Here is a 23,914-nt window from a genome sequence, read left to right as displayed (position 1 = left end):
TTGAAAACCATTTTATTTATATTATGTCATGTCCACTGAATTTCCCATATGCAGTAGCAGATGCAGGATGATGCTCTTGGTGACCAGGTTAGGTAAGACAGTCAGAGTGTGCTGGAGAGGAAAGAAAAGAATCTATTGCTTTCTTCCATGTATCTTCATTTCATCTGAAATATAATTTTGACAGGGTATCTTTAAATGAAAATACACAGATATTATGCGAAAGGGACATATCTCTGAATTGTTGAGTATATTATCAACAATCTGGAGAAATGTTATTTAGGTACTAACTATATCAACACAGTATTGAGCTAACAAGTGAACAAAACCAAGTGCCTTCAATACCAGATAGGCTGATAGCAAAAGATGCTTGGATCCTTGTTTGCCTATGAGTAGAGATGTTACACTATAATCAAAGAAGATATTTCAAAATGTGTCACAAAGCATATAGTAGGATGTGAAGGATAAGCTGACTTCAACTTGATTTCTCCTTGTTACAGCTGCCCTAAAAAAAATGGTGCTTCCCGCAGATTCTGTGTTCTTCTTGCTGTAATATTTTCTATGTCATTTTTCTCCCATTCCTCTCAAGCACACGATGTTCCCATTTCTTGTCCTCCCAGCCAAACATTTATTTAGTATCAGGGTCAGGTCTGCAGTGAGATTTTTATATGTTAGTGCTCAGAATTGGTGCACCTGCCTGTGAAGTTGGTTAGCTTTTGGAAAGGACCGTCAGATTAAGTGTTAATTTTCCCCAGACGTCCTATGGCGAAAGTCAAGATTTACAACAGGAGAATGGTAAAAGTGATCTTTCTACCAGGCATCATGATTTACCGGATGAGAGGGATGTGTTGAAAATTGTTCGTTTCATTTGGAGAGTGGAATTGGTGCCTCAAAAACAGCGTAGGAGGAGACTGGATCTGTCCAAAGGGTTCTTTGGTAAAGGCTACCTCTGTCTGAATGTCAATTGCATGAGATAGATGTTGAGTTGTTTTTAGAGGCTGAAGCACTGTTGTACAGGTGCAAGGGAAATCTGAGTTCTAAAGCCGAATGTTTTCAGGACTGATTCTTTGATTCCGATACTCTATGTCCTATATTCTACCTATATCCTGCCTTAAGCAGCCAGCTCCTTTTGTGTTACTAAATGCTATGCTTAGTCCTTTTCCAGGTGTTCTCTTCTAGCACGTGATGTAAAGTGCATAACTTCCACTGCTTGCTTCGTCAGAAAATGTTTTCTTTTTCCTTCCCAACAGTAATCAAAGCTTATTTCTGAAAGTCCTCTCCTGGAACTCTTCCATTTAAATCAGAGAAATAAAACACCATCATATCAGAGATAGACATCCAGGAGCTGATTATTATAACTGTTGTTATTGTTATAGGAAGAGGCTGCTTGACATTACGAACCATTTAATGTTCCAGTGTTTTGGGGGATCATGTAAGTGCATGAAAGGTTGTTGTGACATTTGAAATTCCCCCAATTGATTTGCAAACCCATCTTCTCAGTCTTGATAGATCAGTTCTGACAGTTTTTAGGTTTTATGTCTCTGTGATTATTACATTCATTGTTCAATGCAGTGACAATGAGAGGTCGGTGTTGTCTCTGTGTACAAGGAAGGTTGTTTCATTTTGGGGGGATAAGTTACACACATTCACACAATAAATCCACAGAGCCCAGAACTCTCTTCGTTCTGCCCAGGTCACTGTTATTACTGTATACAAATAGTAGCATCCTAGCTTTTTGTATTTTACAAGCTGAAAATGTGTCTTGAAATCAGTAACTAAAAGATATCCTATAATCTAAGAACGACTATATTTCAAAGTGGTACCTTGTGTTACTTTTTGTAATTGCCTCATCAGTAAAAGTGCCGTGTTACTTCCTGCTAGGTAAGTCACTGTTAAAATTGCCTCCATCTATTTTAATTCAGTTTAAGATAATAATTTTTTACTCATTTTTTTCTGCATCATTTTCTAGCCAAAACAACACTGTTTAGAAATGACAGAATGCTAAAATATAAAGATGGGGGACGACCTCATAGGTCATGTTGCCCATCTGGCAGAATGTTCACACTGCCTACGGTATGTAGTTTAGTGCTTAGTTTAAGTGTATACAAAGAGTTTTAGGCAGCAAGACTTCTATCTCTCCTCTAGGGAGATTATACTTTTTGAATTGGTTGAATTCACCACGCAGTTGTAGCAGTGTATGAAATGTGCTTGCCTGCCCTTGGCATGAAATGTAAAAATATTTCCATGTTAAAAATAGCAAAATATTTATTGAAAAACAGGCCAAGGATAATTTTACTGATCTGAAGTGTTTCTCAGCATCCTTCATAATATCAAAAATACTTTCTTGACATTTCTTCCTTCTGTTTTTAATCCACTTCTGAAGCCTGTCTTTTTAGCATTGATACCCCTATTTGCACCCCTACTTTAAATTTGTTAGGTTCACAAGGATGGTGTTCCCTTGATTATTTCTTGACAGGAATTGCCTGAAATTCTTCGAGGCCTTATAATTTTGATTTAAGGTGTACTTTTAAGGTCCTGTAGAAGTTCTTTGAGAGACTGTCAATGTTGCTGTACCCTCCAGTCATGTTTGTGCTTCTTAGGCTTATAATGGCCTCAGGCACTTTCTTTACTTAAGCAGTGGCATATCGTAGAGCTGTTTTTATGGTGCTGTTGCTACTCATCTCAGGTTCAGCCCCTTTATGTGGTTTCATTATTGTACGAACCTGTAGTGCCATGTTGTTCTGACTTTGTGTTTTGAAATTTTTTTGTAAACGCTATTTCTAAGAATTACGAAGTTGACAGCATCTTAATAGACTATATGTTAGAAGAAGAAGGTGCAGCTTTGCTTCTCTGTGGAAAGCTCCTCTATGAACATTAAGCAGTTGTCACTTTATGTGTTTCTATTTTTACACAATAATGTAACTTTCCTTGTGGCTGCAGCACTGCTTCCACTTTCTCTTTGTTCCTTCTGCTACTCAAGTTGACATTTTCTTTTATAACCAAAGACCTCGTTCTTTTACTTTCTTCTGCTGTTCCAGTCTTGCCTCCAATACATGATTTGTAGATTTATCAGAAAATAGGATGAATAAATAAAAGATACTGAACAAATATCTGTTCTGCAGTGAAATTTCAGAAGAATAGTGGTATTGCATGCGAAGCAGACTTGAGTTTAACTATGTTGCCAGTTAAGACTTTACTCTCTGTAACTACCTGAAAGGAGGATGGAGAAAGGAGGTGGCTGGTCTCTTCTCCCAAGTAACAAGTGATAGGACAAGAGGAAAGAGCCTCAAGCTGCACCAGGGGAGGTTTAGATTGGGTATTAGGAACAATTCCTTCCCCAACGGGTGGTCAGGCAGTGGAACAGGCTGCCCAGGGCAATGCTGGAGTCACTGTCCCTGGAAGTGTTCACACACCATGTAGATGAAACCCTCAGTGACATGGGTTAGTGGTGGACTTGGCAGAGCCGGGGAACGGTTGGACTTGATGGTCTTAAAGGTCTTTTCTAACCTAGTTGATTTTATGATTTGCTCTCTGTGATAATCATTTAATTGTTGAGATGTGTATTGAGAAACAAAGATGACAATGGGTTAAACATTTAGGGAAAACAACTCTGCCAGGCTGAGCTTCACTCCAGACTCCTCCTAGTGACCACTGCAGGTCAAACTCAGCCCCTTCAGAGAGTTGAGGGTGCCACAGGCAGTTGGGATCAGGGTGTGGTGGTTTCTGCTGCCCCTTTTTCCTAACTCTTTTCTTCCTTATCACTTGTTTGTTCTGCTCTAGCAAGGGCCCTCCACAGGCTGCAGTGCCTTCAGGGTGTTCTCTGCTCTGACATGGAGCACCAGGGCTTGTTTTTTCACAGAGGCACCAGGTCTTGTTGGTCCAGAGGCACCATCAGCTTTGCTGATGGGCTGAGCTGTGTCTTGTGGTGCATCTGATGTCAAGATGGCTGGAACTAGCTGGGTCTGTCACAAAGCAGCCCTGACCTCTCCTCACAGACCTGACCCTGCAGCTGCCGCTGCCAAAACCTCCATGGTTGTGACCACTACAAGGAGGAAGGAAGGCAGGTATAATGGGCTCTGTTCAGCCGCGGGGCAACAACACAAGAGGGACATGGAGCTGTTGGAGCAAGTCCAAAGGAGATGCTGTGAGGGCTGAAGCAGCTCTGCTCTGGAGCCAGGCTGAGAGAGCTGGGCTGGGTCAGCCTGGAGAAGAGAAGGCTCCTTAAGGGGAGAGCTTAGAGCAGCTCCAGTGCCTAAAGGGGCTACGAGAAACCTGGAGAGGGGCTTTGGACAAGGGCCTGTAGGGACAGGACAAGGGGGAACGGCTTTAACCTGCCAGAGGGGAGATTGAGATGCGATCTTAGGCAGAAGTTCTTCCCTGTGAGGGTGCTGAGGCGCTGGCACAGGGTGCCCAGAGAAGCTGTGACTGCCCCATCCCTGGCAGTGTTCAAGGCCAGGTTGGACACAGGGGCTTGGAGCAACCTGCTCTAGTGGAAGGTGTCCCTGCCTGTGGCAGGAGGTTGGAACTGGATGAGCGTTAAAGTCCCTTCCAACCCAAACCAGTCTGGGATTCTATAATAATACAAGCTTAATTTTTCAGTAGGACATATTCCTTAAAAGAGGCACTTGAATGCAGCAGATTAAGGAATGACAAGGTACAAAGTCTAGAAATTGGCCTGTTTTTACTTTCTGTGCCAATTTTTTAAGTATGAGGGAAATTGGTCCTAAAACCAAAAAGGAAATGGCATGTGTGTATTTCCACCATTTAGCCTAAAACAAGATTGCATCATCCTAAAGGGAGCATTCTCTTTATTTCAGTAACAGCCTGATGGAATTACACGGATTCATGAGTCCTTGCTAAGCTCGGCAGCCTGTGAGGTTCCTGCTGGGTGCTACAATCCGTAAAATTATGGAAATAGTGGCAGTTCTGGCACGCATTGTCCTGCAAGTCACCCACAGAGCGTTCAGTCTCTCAGGCAGAAGGACGTCAGCGAGAAAACAGAGATTAAATGTTTGGCAAGCCCTATAGTAAAATGCCAAATAGTTTTATGTAACAGTGCACCTCCATTGAGAAATGCACTTTATGCCACGTGAGGCAAAACCTTGTAAAATGCCTCACTTGCCCTAAACCCTGGATAACTTCACTTTACACACTTGCATCTTCTGAAATAACATACTGTGAGTGCAGTGGTCCTGCAGTGATTTAGGGTTTGAAACAAGCTGTCGGCAAGTGATATATTTGGAATTATTCTGTTAATTTTATTCATCATGTAGTGATTCTAGGACGTGAAGGGACCCTCTGGGACATCAATTAAAACTTTTCCAGAGGATGTAAGGTTTGAAGTTTACTTCTACTGATATAAAAATCAAAACCCTCTTTGCTCCAGCACAGGCCAATTTGAGTTTATTACAGATATCCAAAATCAAGTTTAATTCTTTAAAATTGATATACATTCATTAAGTGAAAGCATTTGGCAAAGTAGCTTTGCTCCTACTTAGCCAGAATCAGTGAATTAAAAAGTTGATGCGTTTTATGGACCACAGTAACCACCAGTGCTTCTGGCAACTTCAGTGCTGAAACAGGATCGATGGTGATTTTGCTACTTCTGTTATACTTGAAAACCTTCCTAAAACTGAAGATGCTTTTTTCTGTATTTCCCATTCTTTCCTCTGTATTGAGAGTTTTAGCTGTAGCACCAGTAAGTCTTGGTCTCTTCTGCTCTTGCCAACAGAGGTGAGTGCTCTTTGGCACTGATTCCATTATTTCTGGGCTGCTGAGTACAGTGCTCGATGTAATTCTTTAGTTCCTGAAAGCAGGTGTTTCATTCTTCGGAATTTATGTTCTGATAAACCTCTTGACTAGATAATGAATTCTGTTCAAGTAATGTCCCTATTTCACATTTAGCTTTACATTCACTTTTTTTGTTGTCTTCATCTGCATTGTAATTTTTAGTCCATTTGTTTCTGTGTTTCTGAGGCTGGTTATAAAATTCTCCATTCAGGAATAAATGTTACACTCAACATGCAGGTACTTCAGGTTGTAAAAAGGTAACAGAATTAGATACTGGACACCTGCTTCGTGAGCTTGGTGTACCATGATTTTAACAGTGAAAAGGCAAGCTGTGGATGATGCAGCCTTCACTTTTGAAGAGAAAGGAGGGAAAGAATGGATTTGGTTTTACTTTCCTCTCTCTGGAAAGAGTTCTATCTTTATGCACATTAAGGATGACCCATGCACTGTAGCATGCAGCTGGGTCAAATAAGGCACCTAAAAACTGGGTGTGTGATTTTTTCCTAGTCTATGTTTAGGTCTCTGTACATATATGTGTATGTCTGTATGCATATAGGTGTCTGTCTACACACACATACATGCACACACACTTCTCTATTAGTGTTGATAGTTTCTGTAGAAGTTTAAAATTCAGTTGGAGAGAAAAAATGTTTATATATATAAATGTATGAAGTAGACTACACTCCTGAGTGTAATGCAATAAATTAATAGGTTAGAAGAACTTAGAGGTATTTGAGATTACTTTCCTGTTCTTTTTGTTGCACAGCTCTTCTTGAGGTTTACATCTGCACCAATCCATGGTTAATAAAGCTAATGCTTAGGCAAACTGTAGGAAAGTTAAGTAGTTAAAATTTAATCAAAAATGGGAATGCTCAAATCAATGAGACGTTTGCCCTTGTTAACAAGTCTCTGGATAACCTAAGCATTTTGTGTTAACATTTTTTTTTCCCCTGGATTTTAAATTTCTAGATATTTAGCTAATGTGATTTAAAAACGAGAGACAAAATAATTCCAAAGACAAATATCAATTTGTTTAATTTGTTCTAAGTGATTTTTGCTTATTATTGCTTTCATGAACCAACTGGCTAAATCCATGCACAAGCTACAAATCCTGCCAAAAAACCAAAACTAATATTGAGCAGAAACGTATTACCTTAAGTTTTGACTCTGTTGAAGCAGATCAGTGTTTTACCATTAATTTCAGTTATGCAGGGACTTTCACCCAGAAATGTTTAGCTCTGATAGATGCAGCAGAATGTCATTAAGATGCTTAAAATGGAAGATGTAACCTGTTTTGGTAATTTCATAGTATAAAGTAAGGTAGCTTACCTCTTAGGTTTTCAGTAGCATCTCTCCATAACACTTTATTTTTGCAATTTATCTTTCCACCAATATTGATTGTAGTGGCAAGATTTCACAAATATCTCATCTTTTTATAAAATTGTTATGAATTACATAAAACCTGAAAAATAAATTATTCAAATCAGATGTCAGTTTTGAAGATAATGCACTTATAAAAGTACCATATGGAATGTATTTCTATTTTTGTGCTTGAATCCAAAGTTTCCATATCCACATTTAAGAACATACCAGAAACTGTCATTGCCTAGAATGTTTAAACTGTTATTTTCTTAAGAGATGTGCTTTGACACAGGCTTTGGGGAAAATTCTGGAGCACAGTGGAGATGAGATCAGAGCAGAGATCTGTGTAATAAATGGCCCATTCAGTTCCAAAAAGCCATGAACACGTGCTGAAGCAATATAACTAAAAACAGGATTTAGGCCTAAATTTCTGTTCAAAGCTAGAGCATTGGTGTATGACACTTTGCATCAATTTCTTTCGTGAGTCAGTAGAGATCTAATAACGGGACCACTGTGTGAGTCTTAGTGTGGCATTTGGCATCCTAGAATGAGGCAGATGGATCCACCCTGCCTAGCGATAGGAAGGTTATCACCTCAAAATTTAATGAGTAATAACATTTAGTTGAATAATATCTTCACTGGAAATTCAGATGTACCATAATTATCCCTCATTCTCTGTAGAGCTTTTCCCATTGACATTTCTGTGCCCTTCACTAGATCTGATATTGGGCAAAAAGTTACCATTATGTTAATCATTGCTAATTCAAACTGCTAACAGACAGTATCAGCACAGGTGAAACTTCAACAGTTTTAAGGTAGGGGTTTCTTGCCATTCCCTTTGTCCACCTGTGGATCTACACAGAAATGCTGGGTTTTCCTGAGGTCTAAAGTCTTTTTTGTTTAAATAATGTCACAGTTAATACAATTTTAAACAGATAATTATTCCTTCAGATAAATAAAAAAAACCACAAAACCCCAAGCCCAAAAACAAAGCCATGTTCTTTGAAAGGCACTATTTACCTTTAAATTAAATGGCTTTATAGAATGTTACATTGTACACATAGAGAAAGGTCTTGAATATTTCTTGAGGCATTTTTCCTCTATTCTTGACAGCTGCAACCTGCAAGCAAAGCTGCTTTTGACTTCTGTTTTATGTCTCTAAGCAGAGGTAGGATTGTTTGCTGAAAAATCATTCTTTAGATGTTCACAGAGACTCCCTATCTTTTATATTTTCTGCTTAATAACAAGCAAATGACTTTTTCTCCTTCTTGGTCTTACAGTTTGTAATTCAGTGGTAAATGCGATGAGAAGTTCTGTGTGTCCTGTGATCTTGAGGCCTCATATCATCACAGAGAATTTTGACATCTAAATTATCATTTAATCTTTCATGCCATTGTATATCAATGTAAATTTATTTCTTGCAGTTGTGAAAAACTTTTGAAAATATGCAATGAATTCAAATTAATTCAGTGTTACCTTCTTAAGGCCTCAAACAGTCTGACAGGTTATATCTGAGAGATGCAGCACGCCGTATTCCTTTGCAAATATAGGGGCTGCTCTACTTCGTATTATTAAGACACAAAATGGTAAGATTTTTAAGCAAAATAAAGTTGCAACTGGGTATTCCAGAGAGTGTTTTTGAATTTAGGGATGTCTGCCTGGAAGAATGAGCCCTTAACTCTGACATTTAGTCCACAGAGTCAGGTGTCTGCAAAAGATGGTAATAACTCTGACAGCTCAACCTGCTTTTTAAATGGTAATGCATACACTCTAAACTTCACCACCTCTTTACTTTGAGTTTACTTAAATGTAATAATGTAGATAATGATGGTGATTGCTTAACAGGAAAACAAGCAATTGAGATTTCTGAGTCAAATTAAAATCGCAGCTAGGAGTAAGTATAGGTGGATAGTTTCAAAATGGTCATATACTTGTTTTAGTGTTTTCTGGTTAAGAAGTGCTGTGCTCTTTATTTATAAAATAGTTACTATATACCTATGCAAGTGGTTTCGTGGTCTGGTGTTGAATACAGCACTGCACAGAAGAAACAGTTAAAACAAGGCATTATGAATATTCCAAAAATAATGAAATTCAATATAATATGGATAGCCTCTCAAACTGCTCATGCTGTAAGTAAAAGGATAATGCTAGCACTCGTGGTAGAGGGAAAGTTCATCTTGTCTGAGAGGTGTGAGTCATGTCAGACACTTGTAGAGAATTTGGTAGCAGAGTAAATGTTTGTGAACTAGACCGTGTGCCTTTTTGTACTCTTTCTACTGGCTTCAAGTGCTTTCACTGTATCTTGCAACTAGAAAAGTCACTAGACTGTCTGGCTCGCTGCAAGCAGAACAATCTCATATATATATTTGTGGAAACAAAGTCTGTTGTGCTCAAGTGCTTTAAGAAGGAAAAAACAACAAAAAAAAACTTCCTGTTTTTTTTTTTCTTTCCCCAAAGCTATTCAAGCTTTGTCTCAGCTCTGCCAATCTGTCACTGCAGCTGTCAGTATGATCCCTTTTCTTCAAAGCACAGAGATGGCTCAGCTGAAAACACCGCTTCTAGACAAGGGCAGGAAAAAGGTCTGTGCAGGGAGCAGTACTTACAAGGCTGACAGCCTGCATGGTATATTGTCAGCATAATATAATACTTAAGGTATAGGTAAGGATTAGGTAAGGATTAGAGCAGAAAGGAAAGTGCATGAGGAATGGGGAAAACAGGCTCACTCAATTCACTGCACTCAGTACAATCCCTTCTTTTGGTGATTGGTTTGGATTTATTTTGAAGTTGCAGAATTGTGAACACGTTCACAAAGGCCTCTTCCCATCTTTAAAATCTGATTGCAAACTCTGGGAGCCCTCAGTATTCTACCTGACTTAAAAGAGGGCTATCTCTTTCTTGAACTAATTACTACTGGTTTGAATTCATCCTTCAAGTTAGGCAATTAGACATGTAAAATTTTAAACCTCCCTACATAGAGATAGATTATTTAGTTCTCACCAACCAACATCTCTCTTAAAACTCTGACTAAATTAAGCCAGTTTTGCTAGAGTTAATAAATATCTTGGTTAAGACTGCAGAGCAGGTCAAAGGGCAGAGATAGGAATAAAGTCATTATCTTTGTCTTCCAGAGAGCCATTTATTCTTCTGACCCAGTCTCAAACCTAGATAGATAGTTTATATATGTGTGGTTATATAGATTGTGGGTATTATAGATTAGAGGCAGTGCTGTCTCAAAGAAACAGTGGGCAGAGATTCTCGAGAGAATCTAAACATTTTTTTGCATGCATTTGCTAATTTATGCACAACTGGAAGTATTCCTGATGAGCTGATGAACTGCTGTGATAGATTTGTCAATGATCTCTATAAGAAGCGTGCAGATATCTGGGCATCTTTTTTAAGAATTTGGTGAATCAGTGCATGTGATGTGTTTTTAAGTCAGCATAGACACATCATACTGAAAGGTAAAATCCTTCTGACTCCTTGTTGCTACTGATCTTCTCTTGACCTATCCATTGAGTAACCTCACTGTGACTGCAGGACTATTTTGATGCTCTTGCGTACTCCATAGCTAGCACTATATTCAGGGCTCTCTCCAGTAACAGCAAACTGTCTTCTTAATTCTGCGTGATTAAAGCCTCCTACTTTTGTTTGCATGAGCAACAAACAGGACACAACTAATAAAATCATCTCCATTTCCTGCACTTAAATGCAGTGTTGTAGCTCAGGAGGTCAGTGTTCTTCAAATTACCATATGTTAGAGAGACTGGAGCAAAATGTTTCAATTAAATCAGTTTTCCCAGAAAAAAAAAACAACAAAGCAAAACAACAAATCACCACACAGACATGCACACATAGGAACAGGAGGAACACAGAAAAGGAAAATGAACTGATGATATCAGTTGTGAGTGAATGGTTATCGTCACTCTATCCATCTGAAACAATCGGTCTATAAATCTCATGACCATCTGTCTGATCAGGATGAGTGCTACAGTAGCAGAAAATTGTCAGTTTGATAGTTAAGTTCAACTCTTCCAATCAGTAACAATACAATAAGCACTGTGTTAAAACGAACCCTTGAAGATATTTTTGCTTGAAAGCCAATTCTTTAAAGGCTCTGTAGGAAGTCTAGGCAGGGAAGGATCACCCTATTCAAAGGAGCAACTGAAGTGCTCAGACTTTTGCTGTGGAAGGGGTGATGGGCTAAGTGAGAAGCTGGAGGTCAGGATTAGGAGGAAGCTAACAAATGGAAACAGCCCAGTGAGTGCCTCCAGGAAGCCTTGTCAAGGCTCATGAAGGACAGAGGGAGGTGATTCCAAAGAGGGAGGTCAATTTACAAGGGGTAAGTTGTGCCTTGCCAACCTGACAGCTTTCTGTGATGTGATGACTAGTTCTGTGGATGATGGGAAATTGGTAGGTGTAATTTGCCTTGATTTTAGCAATGCTTTCGGCACAAATTCTCAGTTTTGCAGCCAAATGAGAGAGACAGTGAATGGATGGATGGATGTACTAGAAGGTGAGTGGGACGCTGGCTAGACCACCAGACCCAAAGGGTAGTAGTCAGCAATTCAAAGTACAGTAGTAACTGCTGGCACATTACTTATGGTGTTTCTACAGAGTTGATATTGTTGCTAATGATGTTTAACATCTTAATTAATAATCAGAATGATTAGGTAGAGTGCACAGTCAGCAAGGTGTTAGATAACACCAGACTGGACAGAGCAGGTGGTACATTGGACAGCTGCTGTTCAGAGGGATCTCAATAGGCAGGAGAAATGGGCTGAGAGTAACCACACAAAGTTCCTGCACCAGGACAGAATAAAAGATTCAGCAGTCCCAGCCTGTCACAATCCAGCTAGGCAGCAGCTTTGCAGAGTGGAGAGCAAGTTGCACATGAGCCAGCCATGTGCCCTTGCAGTGGTGAAGGCTAGCAGCAAACTGGGCTGCACTAATAACAGCCTAGGCATCAGTCTGAGGGACATCTACTCATCATCAGTGAGTCTGCATTGAGAGTACTGTGTCCAGTTCTAGGTTCCCCAGTATGCCAAAGAGTGTTGGGTGGAGGATAACAAACACTGGCTGGGTCTGGTACACAGAGCATTCAGGAAAAGAAAGAGCTCACTTTGTTCAGCTTAGAGAAGAAGAGGCTGTGGGAAGAATCTAGATGCATTAAGGGAATTCGAATTAGATATAAGAGAAACCTTTTCTCAGTGAGAGTCGTATAGCACTGCAACAGGGATCCAGCAAGGCTGTGAAGGTCCTTCTGAAAGCAACTGCAACTGATATTGTGAAAGATATGTGGGTTCTGCTTGTACTTGTAAGAGGAAGAAAAGGAATAACTGAGTCTTCAAAAGAAATTCCAAATACCTTAAACATTATTTTTTACAATGTTCACACAATTACTAGTCTCTGATCAAGAAATCTCTTCATCCTGACTTCAGGAAAATCCAATATGGATACAAGGCTTTGCTCCTCAATGGGTTAGAAGCAATTGGTGATAATACGAGAATGCTTTGTAAAATGACTGCTGAAAGACATTTCTTATTTTCATAGATACTATTTTGTGAAGCAGTGGAAAGATGAAAAATAAAAAGAAGATAAAATAAATAGTGTAAAAAAAACCCAGAAAAATCTTTTTCTTCCGGTAGCAAGGGTAGCAGTCGTTAAGTGTATGGAGCTAAATATTAATGTAAGCTAAAACTACAAGTTACCCGGAAGGCCCAGATCACTGCTCGGGTCGGGCTGGGTATCGGTCGGCGGGTGGTGAGCAATTGTATCCTCTCCCCTTGTTATTTCACTAATCATTATTATCATTGGTGGTAGCAGTAGTGGTTTTGTATTATACCTTAGTTGCGGGACTGCTCTTATCTCAACCCGTGGGAGTTACATTCTTCCGATTCTCCTCCCCATCCCTCCGGGAGCGGGGGGAGGAAGGGGGGGAGTGAGCAAGTGGCTGTGTGGTTCTGAGTTACCGGCTGGGCTCAAACCACGACAATAGTGTAAAAAAAACCCAGAAAAATCTTTTTCTTCCGGTAGCAAGGGTAGCAGTCTTTAAGTGTATGGAGCTAAATATTAATATAAGCAAAAACTACAATTCTAAAAAGGAAATCCTTTGTTTAACCGTCAGTAATAATACAGTTATAAATTATTCCGTATGCCTAAAGCTAAAAATATTAAAATCATATGGCCTTCAGCTTTTATCTATCACTCCAGAGTGTCCAGGCATAATGAGGATAGATGGGTATGGGTGTACAATATATTTTCAGATACGAAGCATTTTAATATTAAACTATACCTTACTATGATAACAGATACATGCCATGAATTGTATACACACTAAATTGTATGTATTTCAATTTAGCTTTTATTCACAGGTTACACAGTTGTGTAGAAATAATGGCATTAATCATCAGTCGCTGTCGTAACATAGTTTCTTTGAACACAGAGTCGTCTTTCAGTAACTTCACCAAAACTGGAAAGAAACTGCGATTTTCTGAAAGTATTTGAATTGTTGCAGGAATGTTACGTTTTTAATTTGGGTTGTGTGAACATAGGTTTTGAAATCCTGCAGTAAATACTTGACAATAGAAATATGATCAGTGCTTTTGGTAGTGCTGTAATCACGAGTACCATGCACAAAGAGACCCTGCAGTCTACACAAGTTTAAAGTACAGACAGTCACGCATTGGCAAATATACAATGTGGATAAATAGAACTAATGAGCTCAATAGAATGCCTGAAGAGTCGTTCTTCGGTCAGGCATACAAGAGGTGCCTTCCATCGCTTTTTGTCCTACATTGACTACATGTTGAATCTTTTCCTGAGTCCTTGAACTATCAACAATCCCATCTCAGCAGTCCTGCCCCTGACATTTTACTTATGGTGCATGGCTCTACAATTTCTCACAGCTCTGTGGTTTTCTCCAGTGTCTGAGACAAGATTTTGAGCTGGGTCAAATCAGAGCTCGGCCTAGGGTCACCACTACTGAATCTCAGCATAGAAAGAGGAAGAAGTTAGGGCATTTCAGGTGTCTAGAAAGTAGTCTTTCATCAGTAAGTTAAAGGTCATGTTGGGCAGCTTTATAGACTCACAAATCTTTTTAAACCATCTCTATATTTCAAACTTAACATCAGCTGAGTGTGTATGAACCATAAGAATACATAGCTTTGACATAAATATCCTAGTATGCGTAAAGTATGCATATACTACCTACCTGTGTAATACTGATAAGTTGTGTAAACATAAAATGTTGAGGTTTGTCCTCTGTAAAGATCAGTTTATTGCCTTGGTTTTGCTTAAACACAAAAAAGTGGACTTGTAAGGCAAGGAAAGCTGAAATTCTCACCCCAAGGTCGCCTAATTCTAAGCTGAATGCATCATGGGTTTTTTTGGTTCTACTGAAAAATGAATTACTAGTAGTTATATGTTCAGGATGTGATCCAAAGCCTAATGAAATTGAAGGGAAAGACCATAGTGAGATGTGTTTTGAAGTCTGAGGACCTATTTCCTTCATCCTTAATTGATTGAACAGTACCCAAAGTTACGTGCTGTTGTACAATGTGAATTCAGTGGGAAGACAGGCTTTCAGACTTTTAATTTGATGTATCTTTATGGGCATTTCAATATTAATGAATTTCAGATTTTTTAATTTCTTTTCTCTTTTTCTTTTTTTCCCTTTCAGGCAAGCCCTGCCCCTATAATTGTCAACACAGACACCTTGGACACAATCCCTTATGTAAGTATTAATTTTTTTATTAATATATGGAATTTGTTTCTTTTTCCACAGAAATTCTATTCAGTATTGCATAGAAGCTATAAAAAAAAAAAAAAAAATCTTTCAATTAATCATGTCATTTACAGTTACACAATTCTTTTCTAGCAGGTATCAGGAATGATAATTTCACTCAGATGAGTTATAGCATATTGTATACACATAATTTGTAGTTTAGACTTTAACACATAAACCATAACTTACTAAAACTAACCTTTCTTTGAAAAAAAAAAGTGATTTCATTAAGCCTGTCTTCCTTACAGAAACATAAAGAATTAATAGTTCCTGCTAGAGCATCGTGTACCCTCCTAGTTTATTAAGAACATACCTAGATGCACACTGTAATATTAAAATGGTGCAAACAGCTCTTCATTTGTCCGTCTATGTTCCTGTTGTAGATGAAAGCTCTTCATGATAAATAACAGCACAAACTAGATGACCTCATGTTTTCTTATTAATGTCTCTTCAATTTTATGACTTCTAGGAAAAAAAAAAACAAACCCTATAATAAATGAATGTTCTCACTAGAGTTTTAAAAATCTGCTTTTCAAGCATTTGATATCATTGTCATTTTAGACTGTAAATGCAACTACAGTTGAAGATAAAGGATACAGAGAAAGACAAAGTGAATACATAATAAAGAGAGTAACAGGCTTAGACGTTTGGAGGCAAGAAAAGCAAGTAGTATGAAGCTAACTAGACAGTATCTAATCTTTCTCCTTCCATCTTCTGAGTTATCTTTCTAAAGCTTCTAATTAATGTCTCTCATCTGTCATGTTTATACCAGTGCATAAGCCTAATTATTTATCCACCTATACCTACACCAATCATATTGCTGGGTTCTGTCTTTTAGAAGGATATTGATGAAGAAGTTTAATAGGGGTTGTCCTGGCCAGGAGCAAATTAGAAGAATGATGCTACTGAAAAGTAGAAGAGAAATCCCTTGTTGGGAATTTCAACCATTGGGAAGGGTGGAAAAGTTAAAATTTCTCTGTTCATTCATTTTTATCTGTCTTTCTTAACAGGCTTCCTATCATTTCTGAGTCTCAGTTTTCCTTCCTAACATCAGAATCATCCTCTATGGTCTCACTTTCAATAGGTCTGGCTTCTCGGTTTTAATGAGACATTTTTCACTTAGTGTTCTCTAGATTAACCAAAAGGAACATTGTGAGCCCCAGTTCTCATTTCCAGCACTGGACCTGTGCCCAGCTGCCTTCTGCAGCTACGGTGAAAGAATTCCTAAATACAGATGCGGTTACACTAGTGGCAAGATGTTCAATCATTATGATTTATTCTCATAACACAATCTATCAATACTTCTACACTTTTATTGAACTTTTATACTAGTGTTCCTTTCCCTGAAAAAAAAAGGACAAATGACCGAGCACATCCAAAAGATATATTGACAATAGACTGAAAAGTGCCTGTGGGCTGTTTCAGTCTCCAACACATGATGTGAACTAGATAAATAAACAGAAGGTGCTTGTTGTAAAAATAGACAATTCTGAATCAGTCACCTTGCTTTTACCCAGTGCATGGGAAGAATTATGTCCCTTGGATATGGGACACGGCAGCACTACCAAAGTGGGGCTTATTTAGACTAGCCAATAAGAAATGTCAAGATGAAGCATATCTGCTGAGCCTAGGCCACCACAGTGCCCCACAGAACATAGGGCCTTTGCTATAAATAGACCTTGCTTTCTGATCAGGATTTTTATGCTTCAATTCCATCCAGAATGAGACAGAGAGACAACCATATGGACAAATGACCTCTCTCTCCAACCTGATATTTGGGATAGTGGGCTGTGGGGTTTTTTGGGAGACCTGTGTTTTCTTTCTTCCTCCCACGACTAGTTCAGTTTAGTTCTGTTTGGTTTCATTTTATGGTATTTCATCTGCTAGGAAGGTGCTGTAGTCACTGGGCTAGATAAATGTTTGCTAGTGTGTGCATCCCCTCCTGGGCCAGTGAACCTTTCAAGAACAGGTTTATGGTCAGCATGTGGTGGATTGGCTGTGGCCAGTAGCCAAATACTCTTCTCACTCCCCTCTCCTGTGGGTCAAGGAGAAAATGGAAGATAAAAAGCGTTGTGTGTTGAGATAATGACAGTAAAACAGGGAAAGCAAAAGTTGCACAAGCAGGCAAAGCAGATTAAGGAATTCATTTACTACTTTCCATCGGCAGGCAGATGTTTAGCCATTTCCTGGAAAGCAAGACTTCATCACGTGGAGCAGTTACTTGGGAAGACAAATGCCATAGCAATGAATGACCCCTGCTTCTTCCTCCTTTCCCTGAGCTTTTATTGCCTTGATGCTGTGCAAGCTCTGTTCAGCAACAGCCAAAACACTGGTGTGTTACGAATGTTGTTTCAGCCACAGATTGAAGCATGGCTCCATAGGGGCTACTGTGAAGAAAATTAACTCCCTCCCAGCCAGACCCAGTACAGACTAGAATACCATGTGGGGCCTATACACAGCCTGTAGCACCATGAGATGTTATGAGGGCTTTGCCTCTCTCTTAAATATTTAGGAAGGCAGAGGACAATGCAGCCATTATATAATTTATATTACAGAAAATATAATGTAGCAGGTATGCCCTAAAATAATTTTTTTCTGGACAGGTCAGTTCAGAGAGATAAAATAAAGCAAGATTAATTATTATTTTGAAACTTGAACCTGAGTCAAGCACCCGCCTTTTCAGCACTGTCAGGACCTCCTGACATGCTTGGAGGAAGGCTGTAAATGCTCAGGGACGTCTCTGGTGAATGTTTAAGTACTCTTAGAGTTAGCTTTCTCATCGTGAAAGCTTCAGAAAGGTACCATTCTTTTCTAGTTACAGCAGAAAAACACATCTAATTTGTCCCCTAATAAGGACCAATTATTTTATGGATCAGAGAATCCAAGTTACAATATTTGGAACTAGATGATCTTAAGGTCCTTTCAACCCTAACTATTCTACGATTGTCTGTCCAAAGCTAAGAGCAGCCATGATATAAGTGGGCATAGAGTACACGATCCTCTCTCGTAACTGCAGCATGTCTAAAACACCCAGAAGTGCTTATCTTCAGGGCTAGAGTCATCTTAGATCCCTGCTGTTCAGCTCCTGTTGTCAAGCCTCAAAGCACACTCAGTCCAGGGAGTCTCCTGTGGCAGGAACAGGCAGAAATTTTTAGATCTTACCAATTAGACCATGTTTCCTAAGATTACATTCTTTTTCTTGTATCCTGTTTTTCTCTAGTCTTAGGTGCTTGCCCTTTAGTTTTTTCATTTGAATGTGCATTCCACATATCTCTGTACCATTTCTAGCTTAACTTGTTAAATAAAATTAAAAGGCAAGTGGATATATATATATCTGCAAGTGATACATCTCATGAAAATTTTTGACATATTAGTTTTTGATTTCTGAATGTTGGGGGTATTTAAGATGCTTTCCATGACAACTGGTTGATGCTGTCCACTCATGTTTTTGCAAAAAATAATGCTGCTTAAAAATATATATACATAATTTTTCTTTTACTAAAATCTATTTTTCTTAAGTAACTGTAGTTTTCATTGTATCTACCATAACAAAGGTAACTAATCCATTTTATGTCATGTAGATCCTATTTTCAAATTTTAAAGACAGGAATAAACATGGATTTGCAAACTTTGGTGAATCAAAATGGTCTCGCTTTTTTCTGACATTACTAGCCACAACTGATCACCTGATAGATCCCTAAACAAGGTCAGGCTATTTTTGGTATTGCTGCATACCAGATGGAGACTTCTCATGATTTTGTTTGGCTGTTGGCTCAACAGCATAAGAAACCTATCTCATTGTTTCGTTTTACCCAGTGTACCCTCAATTCATTTCCATTACAACAACAGCTCTGCTCATCCTCTCTGCCACCTTCCTCCAAATAATCTTGAGTGTTTTCAGCAGAGGGAGGGGGCCTCACAGCAGTGATTACCATTTGCAAAGCACTTTCAAATGTAATTCTTCCACTAGTCCACCAGAGAGAAATTTCCTTTTTCCAGTTGGTATGCAACTGGTAAACTGTGTGCTTTGCCTCATTAACATTCTAATGACTTAAATTCCTGTAATTAAACCTTTTGGTACTGTTGAAATTCTTCAAACCTTCAGCTCAACAGTTTGAAAGAAAAAAATCATCCTGTGAGGGACTGTTTTTCATCAGTATTCTTTTCTTAAATGGAGTAAAAGAAAAGGCCTTATTCTATTATACTGTATTTTATCCCTTATAATTTGGTCCTGCAGAGAATAACAGAAGAAACAGTTAATAAGCTTTGTTTCTAGGTTCAGTGGCTTGAAAACTTTGGCTCACCAAGCTTTAGACGTGGGAATAAATTTGATAGAAAGCTTCGATGGTACAAAACGAATTATTCTGTGGCATTTTAAGCACAATTAAACATTTGTGGGAGTTTGTTTGTTCTCTATTCTTTGGCTGTAAATTTTAGATCTTTTTGTATAATGAGAAGCATTCATTTAATAACACATGAATCATCTCACTTTCTCTGTTGCACAGAATAAGTCTTACTTATTTCTTTTTTAGTTTCCATAATGCTGCATAGTTAAGTTAAAAGTAGCTACAAGGCTGGCTTTGCTGCATCACTTTAAGAAATTGATGGAAACCTTCCTATATATTTTATAATGGAATTTAGTTTTCCTTTCAGTTAGCTAAACATTAATGTAAGATCACTCAGGTACCATGGTAGTTACTTTCCTCCCATCTTCTCACAGTGATAAGATCTATGTACTTCATTCTCCTTTAGGTCCTAATGAATTCCTTGTATTTCTTCAGTGTCACATTGTTCTTCAAAATTATTATTGTTGTTGTAATTATTATTATTATGAGTTATTGTTATTGCTATTTTATTACTGGTTTGCTTTGCTAATTGTGCTGCCAATGCTGAGTTCTGTGCAGTCACACTTACGTTGTTTCCTAAAGAAGTGATTTTTAAACTACTCAGGTTATGTTTTTGTGAGCTGTAATCAAACATTTAGATTGTTTTACACATGCCTGAGTGTGGCCACACAGATGGCTGTGCAGCTGTTCTGGTGCATCTCTGCTTAGGGACACTGGGAACTCAGATCCTTTCTGGACCATGGCAGTTGCTCTGTTACAACTCCTGCACAGGCAAGTGTGAGGCTATGATGATGCCTCCTCCTAGAGAAATTGTCACATTATGGTCCCGATGAGTGGTGTGTGCAGTGGATGGGGAACTGGCTGAGTGGCTGCATCAAGAGGGTGGTGGTAAATGGCTCCTTTTCCATCTGATGTCCTGTCACCAGTGAGGTCCCCCCAGGGATCAATATTGGGCCCAACACAGTTTAATATCTTTATAAGAGATCTGGAAGATGGGATCAAGCCCACCCTGACCAAGTTTGCTAACAATACCAAACTGAGTGGGGGACACTTTGGAAGGAAGAGCCACCCTGCAGGATGACCTGGATAGGCTGGAAGAGTGGGCTAACAAGAACTTTATGAAGTTCAACAAGCACAAGTATAAGGCCTTATGTCTGGGCAAACACAATCCAAGAGTGGAGCACGGGCTGGGATCTCCCTGTCTGAAGAGCAGCTCTGTGGAAACAGGCCTGTGGGTCCTGGTGGACAACAAGCTCAATAGGAGTGAACACAATGCTGCGGCAAAGAAAGCCAACAGGATGCTGGGCTACATCAACAAGGGCATCATCAGCACAGATAAAGTCACCATCCCACTCTACTCAGTAGAGTGTCAGGCCACGCCTGGAATACTGTGTTCAGTTTTGTGCCCACTATACAAAAAAGATGTGGACAGTCTGGAGAGGGTCCAGAGAAGGGCCACAAAGATGATCCAAGGACTGGGAAGCCTAAGAAAAGTCTGAGACAGCTGGGTTTGTTCAGCCTTGAGAAAACAAGGATCAGGGGAGACCTTATCACTATGTTCCAGTATTTAAAGGGTGGCTACAAAGAAGATGGAGACTCCCTTATTACAAGGAGTCACATGGAAAAGACAAGGGGCGAGGGGCAGAAGTTACTCCTGGGCAGATTCCCTCTGGACACAAGAGGAAAATATTTCCCAATGAGAACAATCAGATCTCGCCAGGGCAGTGGTGGGCTCCCCAACGTTAGATAATTTTAAGATTCACTTGGACAGGATGCTGGGACATCTAGTCCAGACTGTGCTTTTGCCAAGGAAGTTTGAACTAGATAATGCTTGAGGTCCCTTCCAATCTGGTATTCTGTGATTCTATGAATCAGCTTTTTCCTCTGTAATCCTAGTCAGCCAGTGCACCTGGATTTAGTACCTTAGAAGGAAGTACATAAAAATTTAAACAAAGGCTGCATGGAAAAATAATGTCTTTCTATTCTGATCTCTCAGATGGAGTCATGCACTGTAGTTACATCTAACCATAAAAAGAATGGGGAAAATATACCCGTCAGTACTCTGAAGGCTTTTATTGGATAAAGAGATTCAGAGCAGCCCTGCAGAAAAGGACTTGGGGGTGTTGGTTGACGAGAAGCTTAACATGAGCCGGCAGTGTGCGCTTGCAGCCCAGAAAGCCAACCGTATCCTGGGCTGCATCAAAAGAAGCGTGACCAGCAGGTCGAAGGAGGTGATCCTGCCCCTCTACTCTGCTCTTGTGAGACCTCACTTGGAGTACTGCGTACAGTTCTGGTGTCCTCAACATAAAAAGGACATGGAGCTGTTGGAGCAAGTCCAGAGGAGGGCCACGAGGATGATAAGAGGGCTGGAGCACCTCCCATATGAAGACAGGCTGAGAAAGTTGGGGCTGTTCAGCCTGGAGAAGAGAAGGCTGCGTGGTGACCTCATAGCAGCCTTCCAGTATCTGAAGGGGGTCTACAAGGATGCTGGGGAGGGACTCTTCCTTAGGGACTGTAGTGGTAGGACAAGGGGTAATGGGTTCAAACTTCAACAGAGGAAGTTTAGATTAGATATAAGGAAGAAGTTCTTTACAGTGAGGATGGTGAAGCACTGGAATGGGTTGCCCAGGGAGGTTGTGGATGCTCCATCCCTGGCGGTGTTCAAGGCCAGGTTGGACAGAGCCTTGAGCCACATGGTTTAGGGCAAGGTGTCCCTGCCCATGGCAGGGGGGTTGGAACTAGATGATCTTAAGGTCCTTTCCAACCCTTACGATTCTATGATTCTATGATTCTATGATTCTAATATGAATGTAGGTGCAGCCTATTTTCCCATTGGTTTATCTTCAGAATAAATGTATTGCTTTTAATTAGTTTCATCATAGTCTTGAAAGTCAGTTCGCACATCTTATTATCTTGAATGACTCTTATGTTTTCCAGATTGCTAAACACCAGTTTTGTTTCTTTGTAGTTTATACTCATCTTTAAGTCTGTCGGTTAACGTGGACTACAATGGGAAAGCTAAATCTTATAGAGCTCTAGTGCTAGTTTTTAAAAGCTGCATTGGCGTGGCTTGGCTTCTTAGTTTTGGCCCTTGAATTGCATCAAAGCAACATTGTTTGCCGTGGCAATCGCTGCTGTGTTCTGCTGCATGTCATTGTTTCTGTACTGGAAACAATGGGAGATTTTATACATATATATATACACACACATATATATATAATAGCAGTATTGACAAGATTGATCTAAATCATGTTTATAAAATATTTTGAAACCATTAGTGATGTCAGAAAACAATTCCCCTTAACCATACAGAAATAGAAAACGCTTCATCCTGCCATCTGATGATTTAAATGGATTGATGATGATGGATAGTAGAAAATTATATTGTTGCTGTCCAAAACACAAAGCAAAAGTACAGAATGGATCTTATGAATCTGATTTATTTTGCCTCTATTTCATATCCATTTTTATTCTACCTGAAAATCAATATACTTCAAACCTCTTCTTTTAAAATTTACTGTTTTGGAAAGAAACACAAAAGGGGCCAAAGTGATTTTGACGTAAAAATTTAATTGTTTTTACTGCATTTCTCTGTTAAACTCTGGATGCAATTTTGAATATTTAAGCCTCATCAAAGACATAATTTTTAACTAGGAGAAAAAGCAACTCTTTAAATAAAATAACTTCATATTTGGAGGAATTTCTTCTATTTTTCTCAGAAATGAGCACTGCTTTCTGTATTTGAGTGCTATATATCATATTACATAATCAGAAGAAAACCTTCATTGTGTCTGGATGTTAAGTAGAAATATCAACATCCTGTCAATCCAACAAGTAAAGGCATCTCTTGGTCACGTATTTAATTACTCCTTCACATTTCTATTCCGCAAATCTATAATACTTTCTGTTTTCAGTTGCTGGTGAATAACCCTGGCCTTTAAATTCAATCAAGAAGTTCTTTCTGTGGACGTTTGTTTGAAATATTGCCATTAGCAGAGTGGGAGAGAGGAGCTTATTGTACTATAACGAGAGCACATCCTACACTTGTCTGTGTCCCTCTGCTTCAGGTGGACACAGCATAGGAAAGGTGTAACGCCTCATACTTTTTGGATTTGGATTACTACAGCGCACATACTTCAGCATTTTGATTGAGATCATGGGTGTGCTTGAGAAGCAAATTCCCTGCATTTAGCAATCTTTAATTCACACACCAGAGCTTACAAAGTAGAATTTCTCTTAAGAAACTAAACTTGACAACAGGCTTCTAGATGCCCTCTACCCACTATCAGGCAGTCAGTCCTTTGGGTGGCACTGAAATAATCCCCCTGAATGAGGTTCTGTGCTTTGCTTTTGCAAAATCTGTTACTATTGGGCCACTCTTCTTGTAGCTTTTGCTGTGGGGAAGGCACTACTTTATGTTTTTTTTATCACTCTGAGAAAAATCATAGATGTTTTTGTGGGTGCAGGAGGGGTATGTGTGCATACCCTCTATGCCCATGTATACTTCATTTTTAATTCATCCAAGATAATTTGTCCATGAGATTGGTATGTGCTGGCACATACCTATTTATGTCTAATGGACATAAAGTCTATTAGAGTTGTTTGAAGCACTTGGAGATTTCAGTCAGCATAGAAT

The 23,914-nt window shown here is 39.2% G+C and overlaps 1 protein-coding gene across 35 annotated transcripts in view; it reads left to right on the top strand.

The window, feature by feature from the left end:
- DLG2 (discs large MAGUK scaffold protein 2) overlaps nt 1-23,914 on the top strand; it is a 997,741-nt gene that overhangs the window by 585,685 nt on the left and 388,142 nt on the right. For all 35 annotated transcript variants that reach the window (XM_030474393.1, XM_030474424.1, XM_032919710.1 and 32 more), the window contains one exon: nt 14,828-14,881. In XM_030474393.1, the coding sequence (XP_030330253.1) occupies nt 14,828-14,881 (54 nt within the window). The remainder of the gene's footprint in view (nt 1-14,827; nt 14,882-23,914) is intronic.

This window comes from Strigops habroptila, chromosome 2, assembly GCF_004027225.2.
Source record: "Strigops habroptila isolate Jane chromosome 2, bStrHab1.2.pri, whole genome shotgun sequence".
NCBI classification, from domain to species: domain Eukaryota; kingdom Metazoa; phylum Chordata; class Aves; order Psittaciformes; family Psittacidae; genus Strigops; species Strigops habroptila.
Note: the sequence above shows the minus strand (reverse complement) of the source record. Positions and strands in the feature narration are given on the sequence as shown.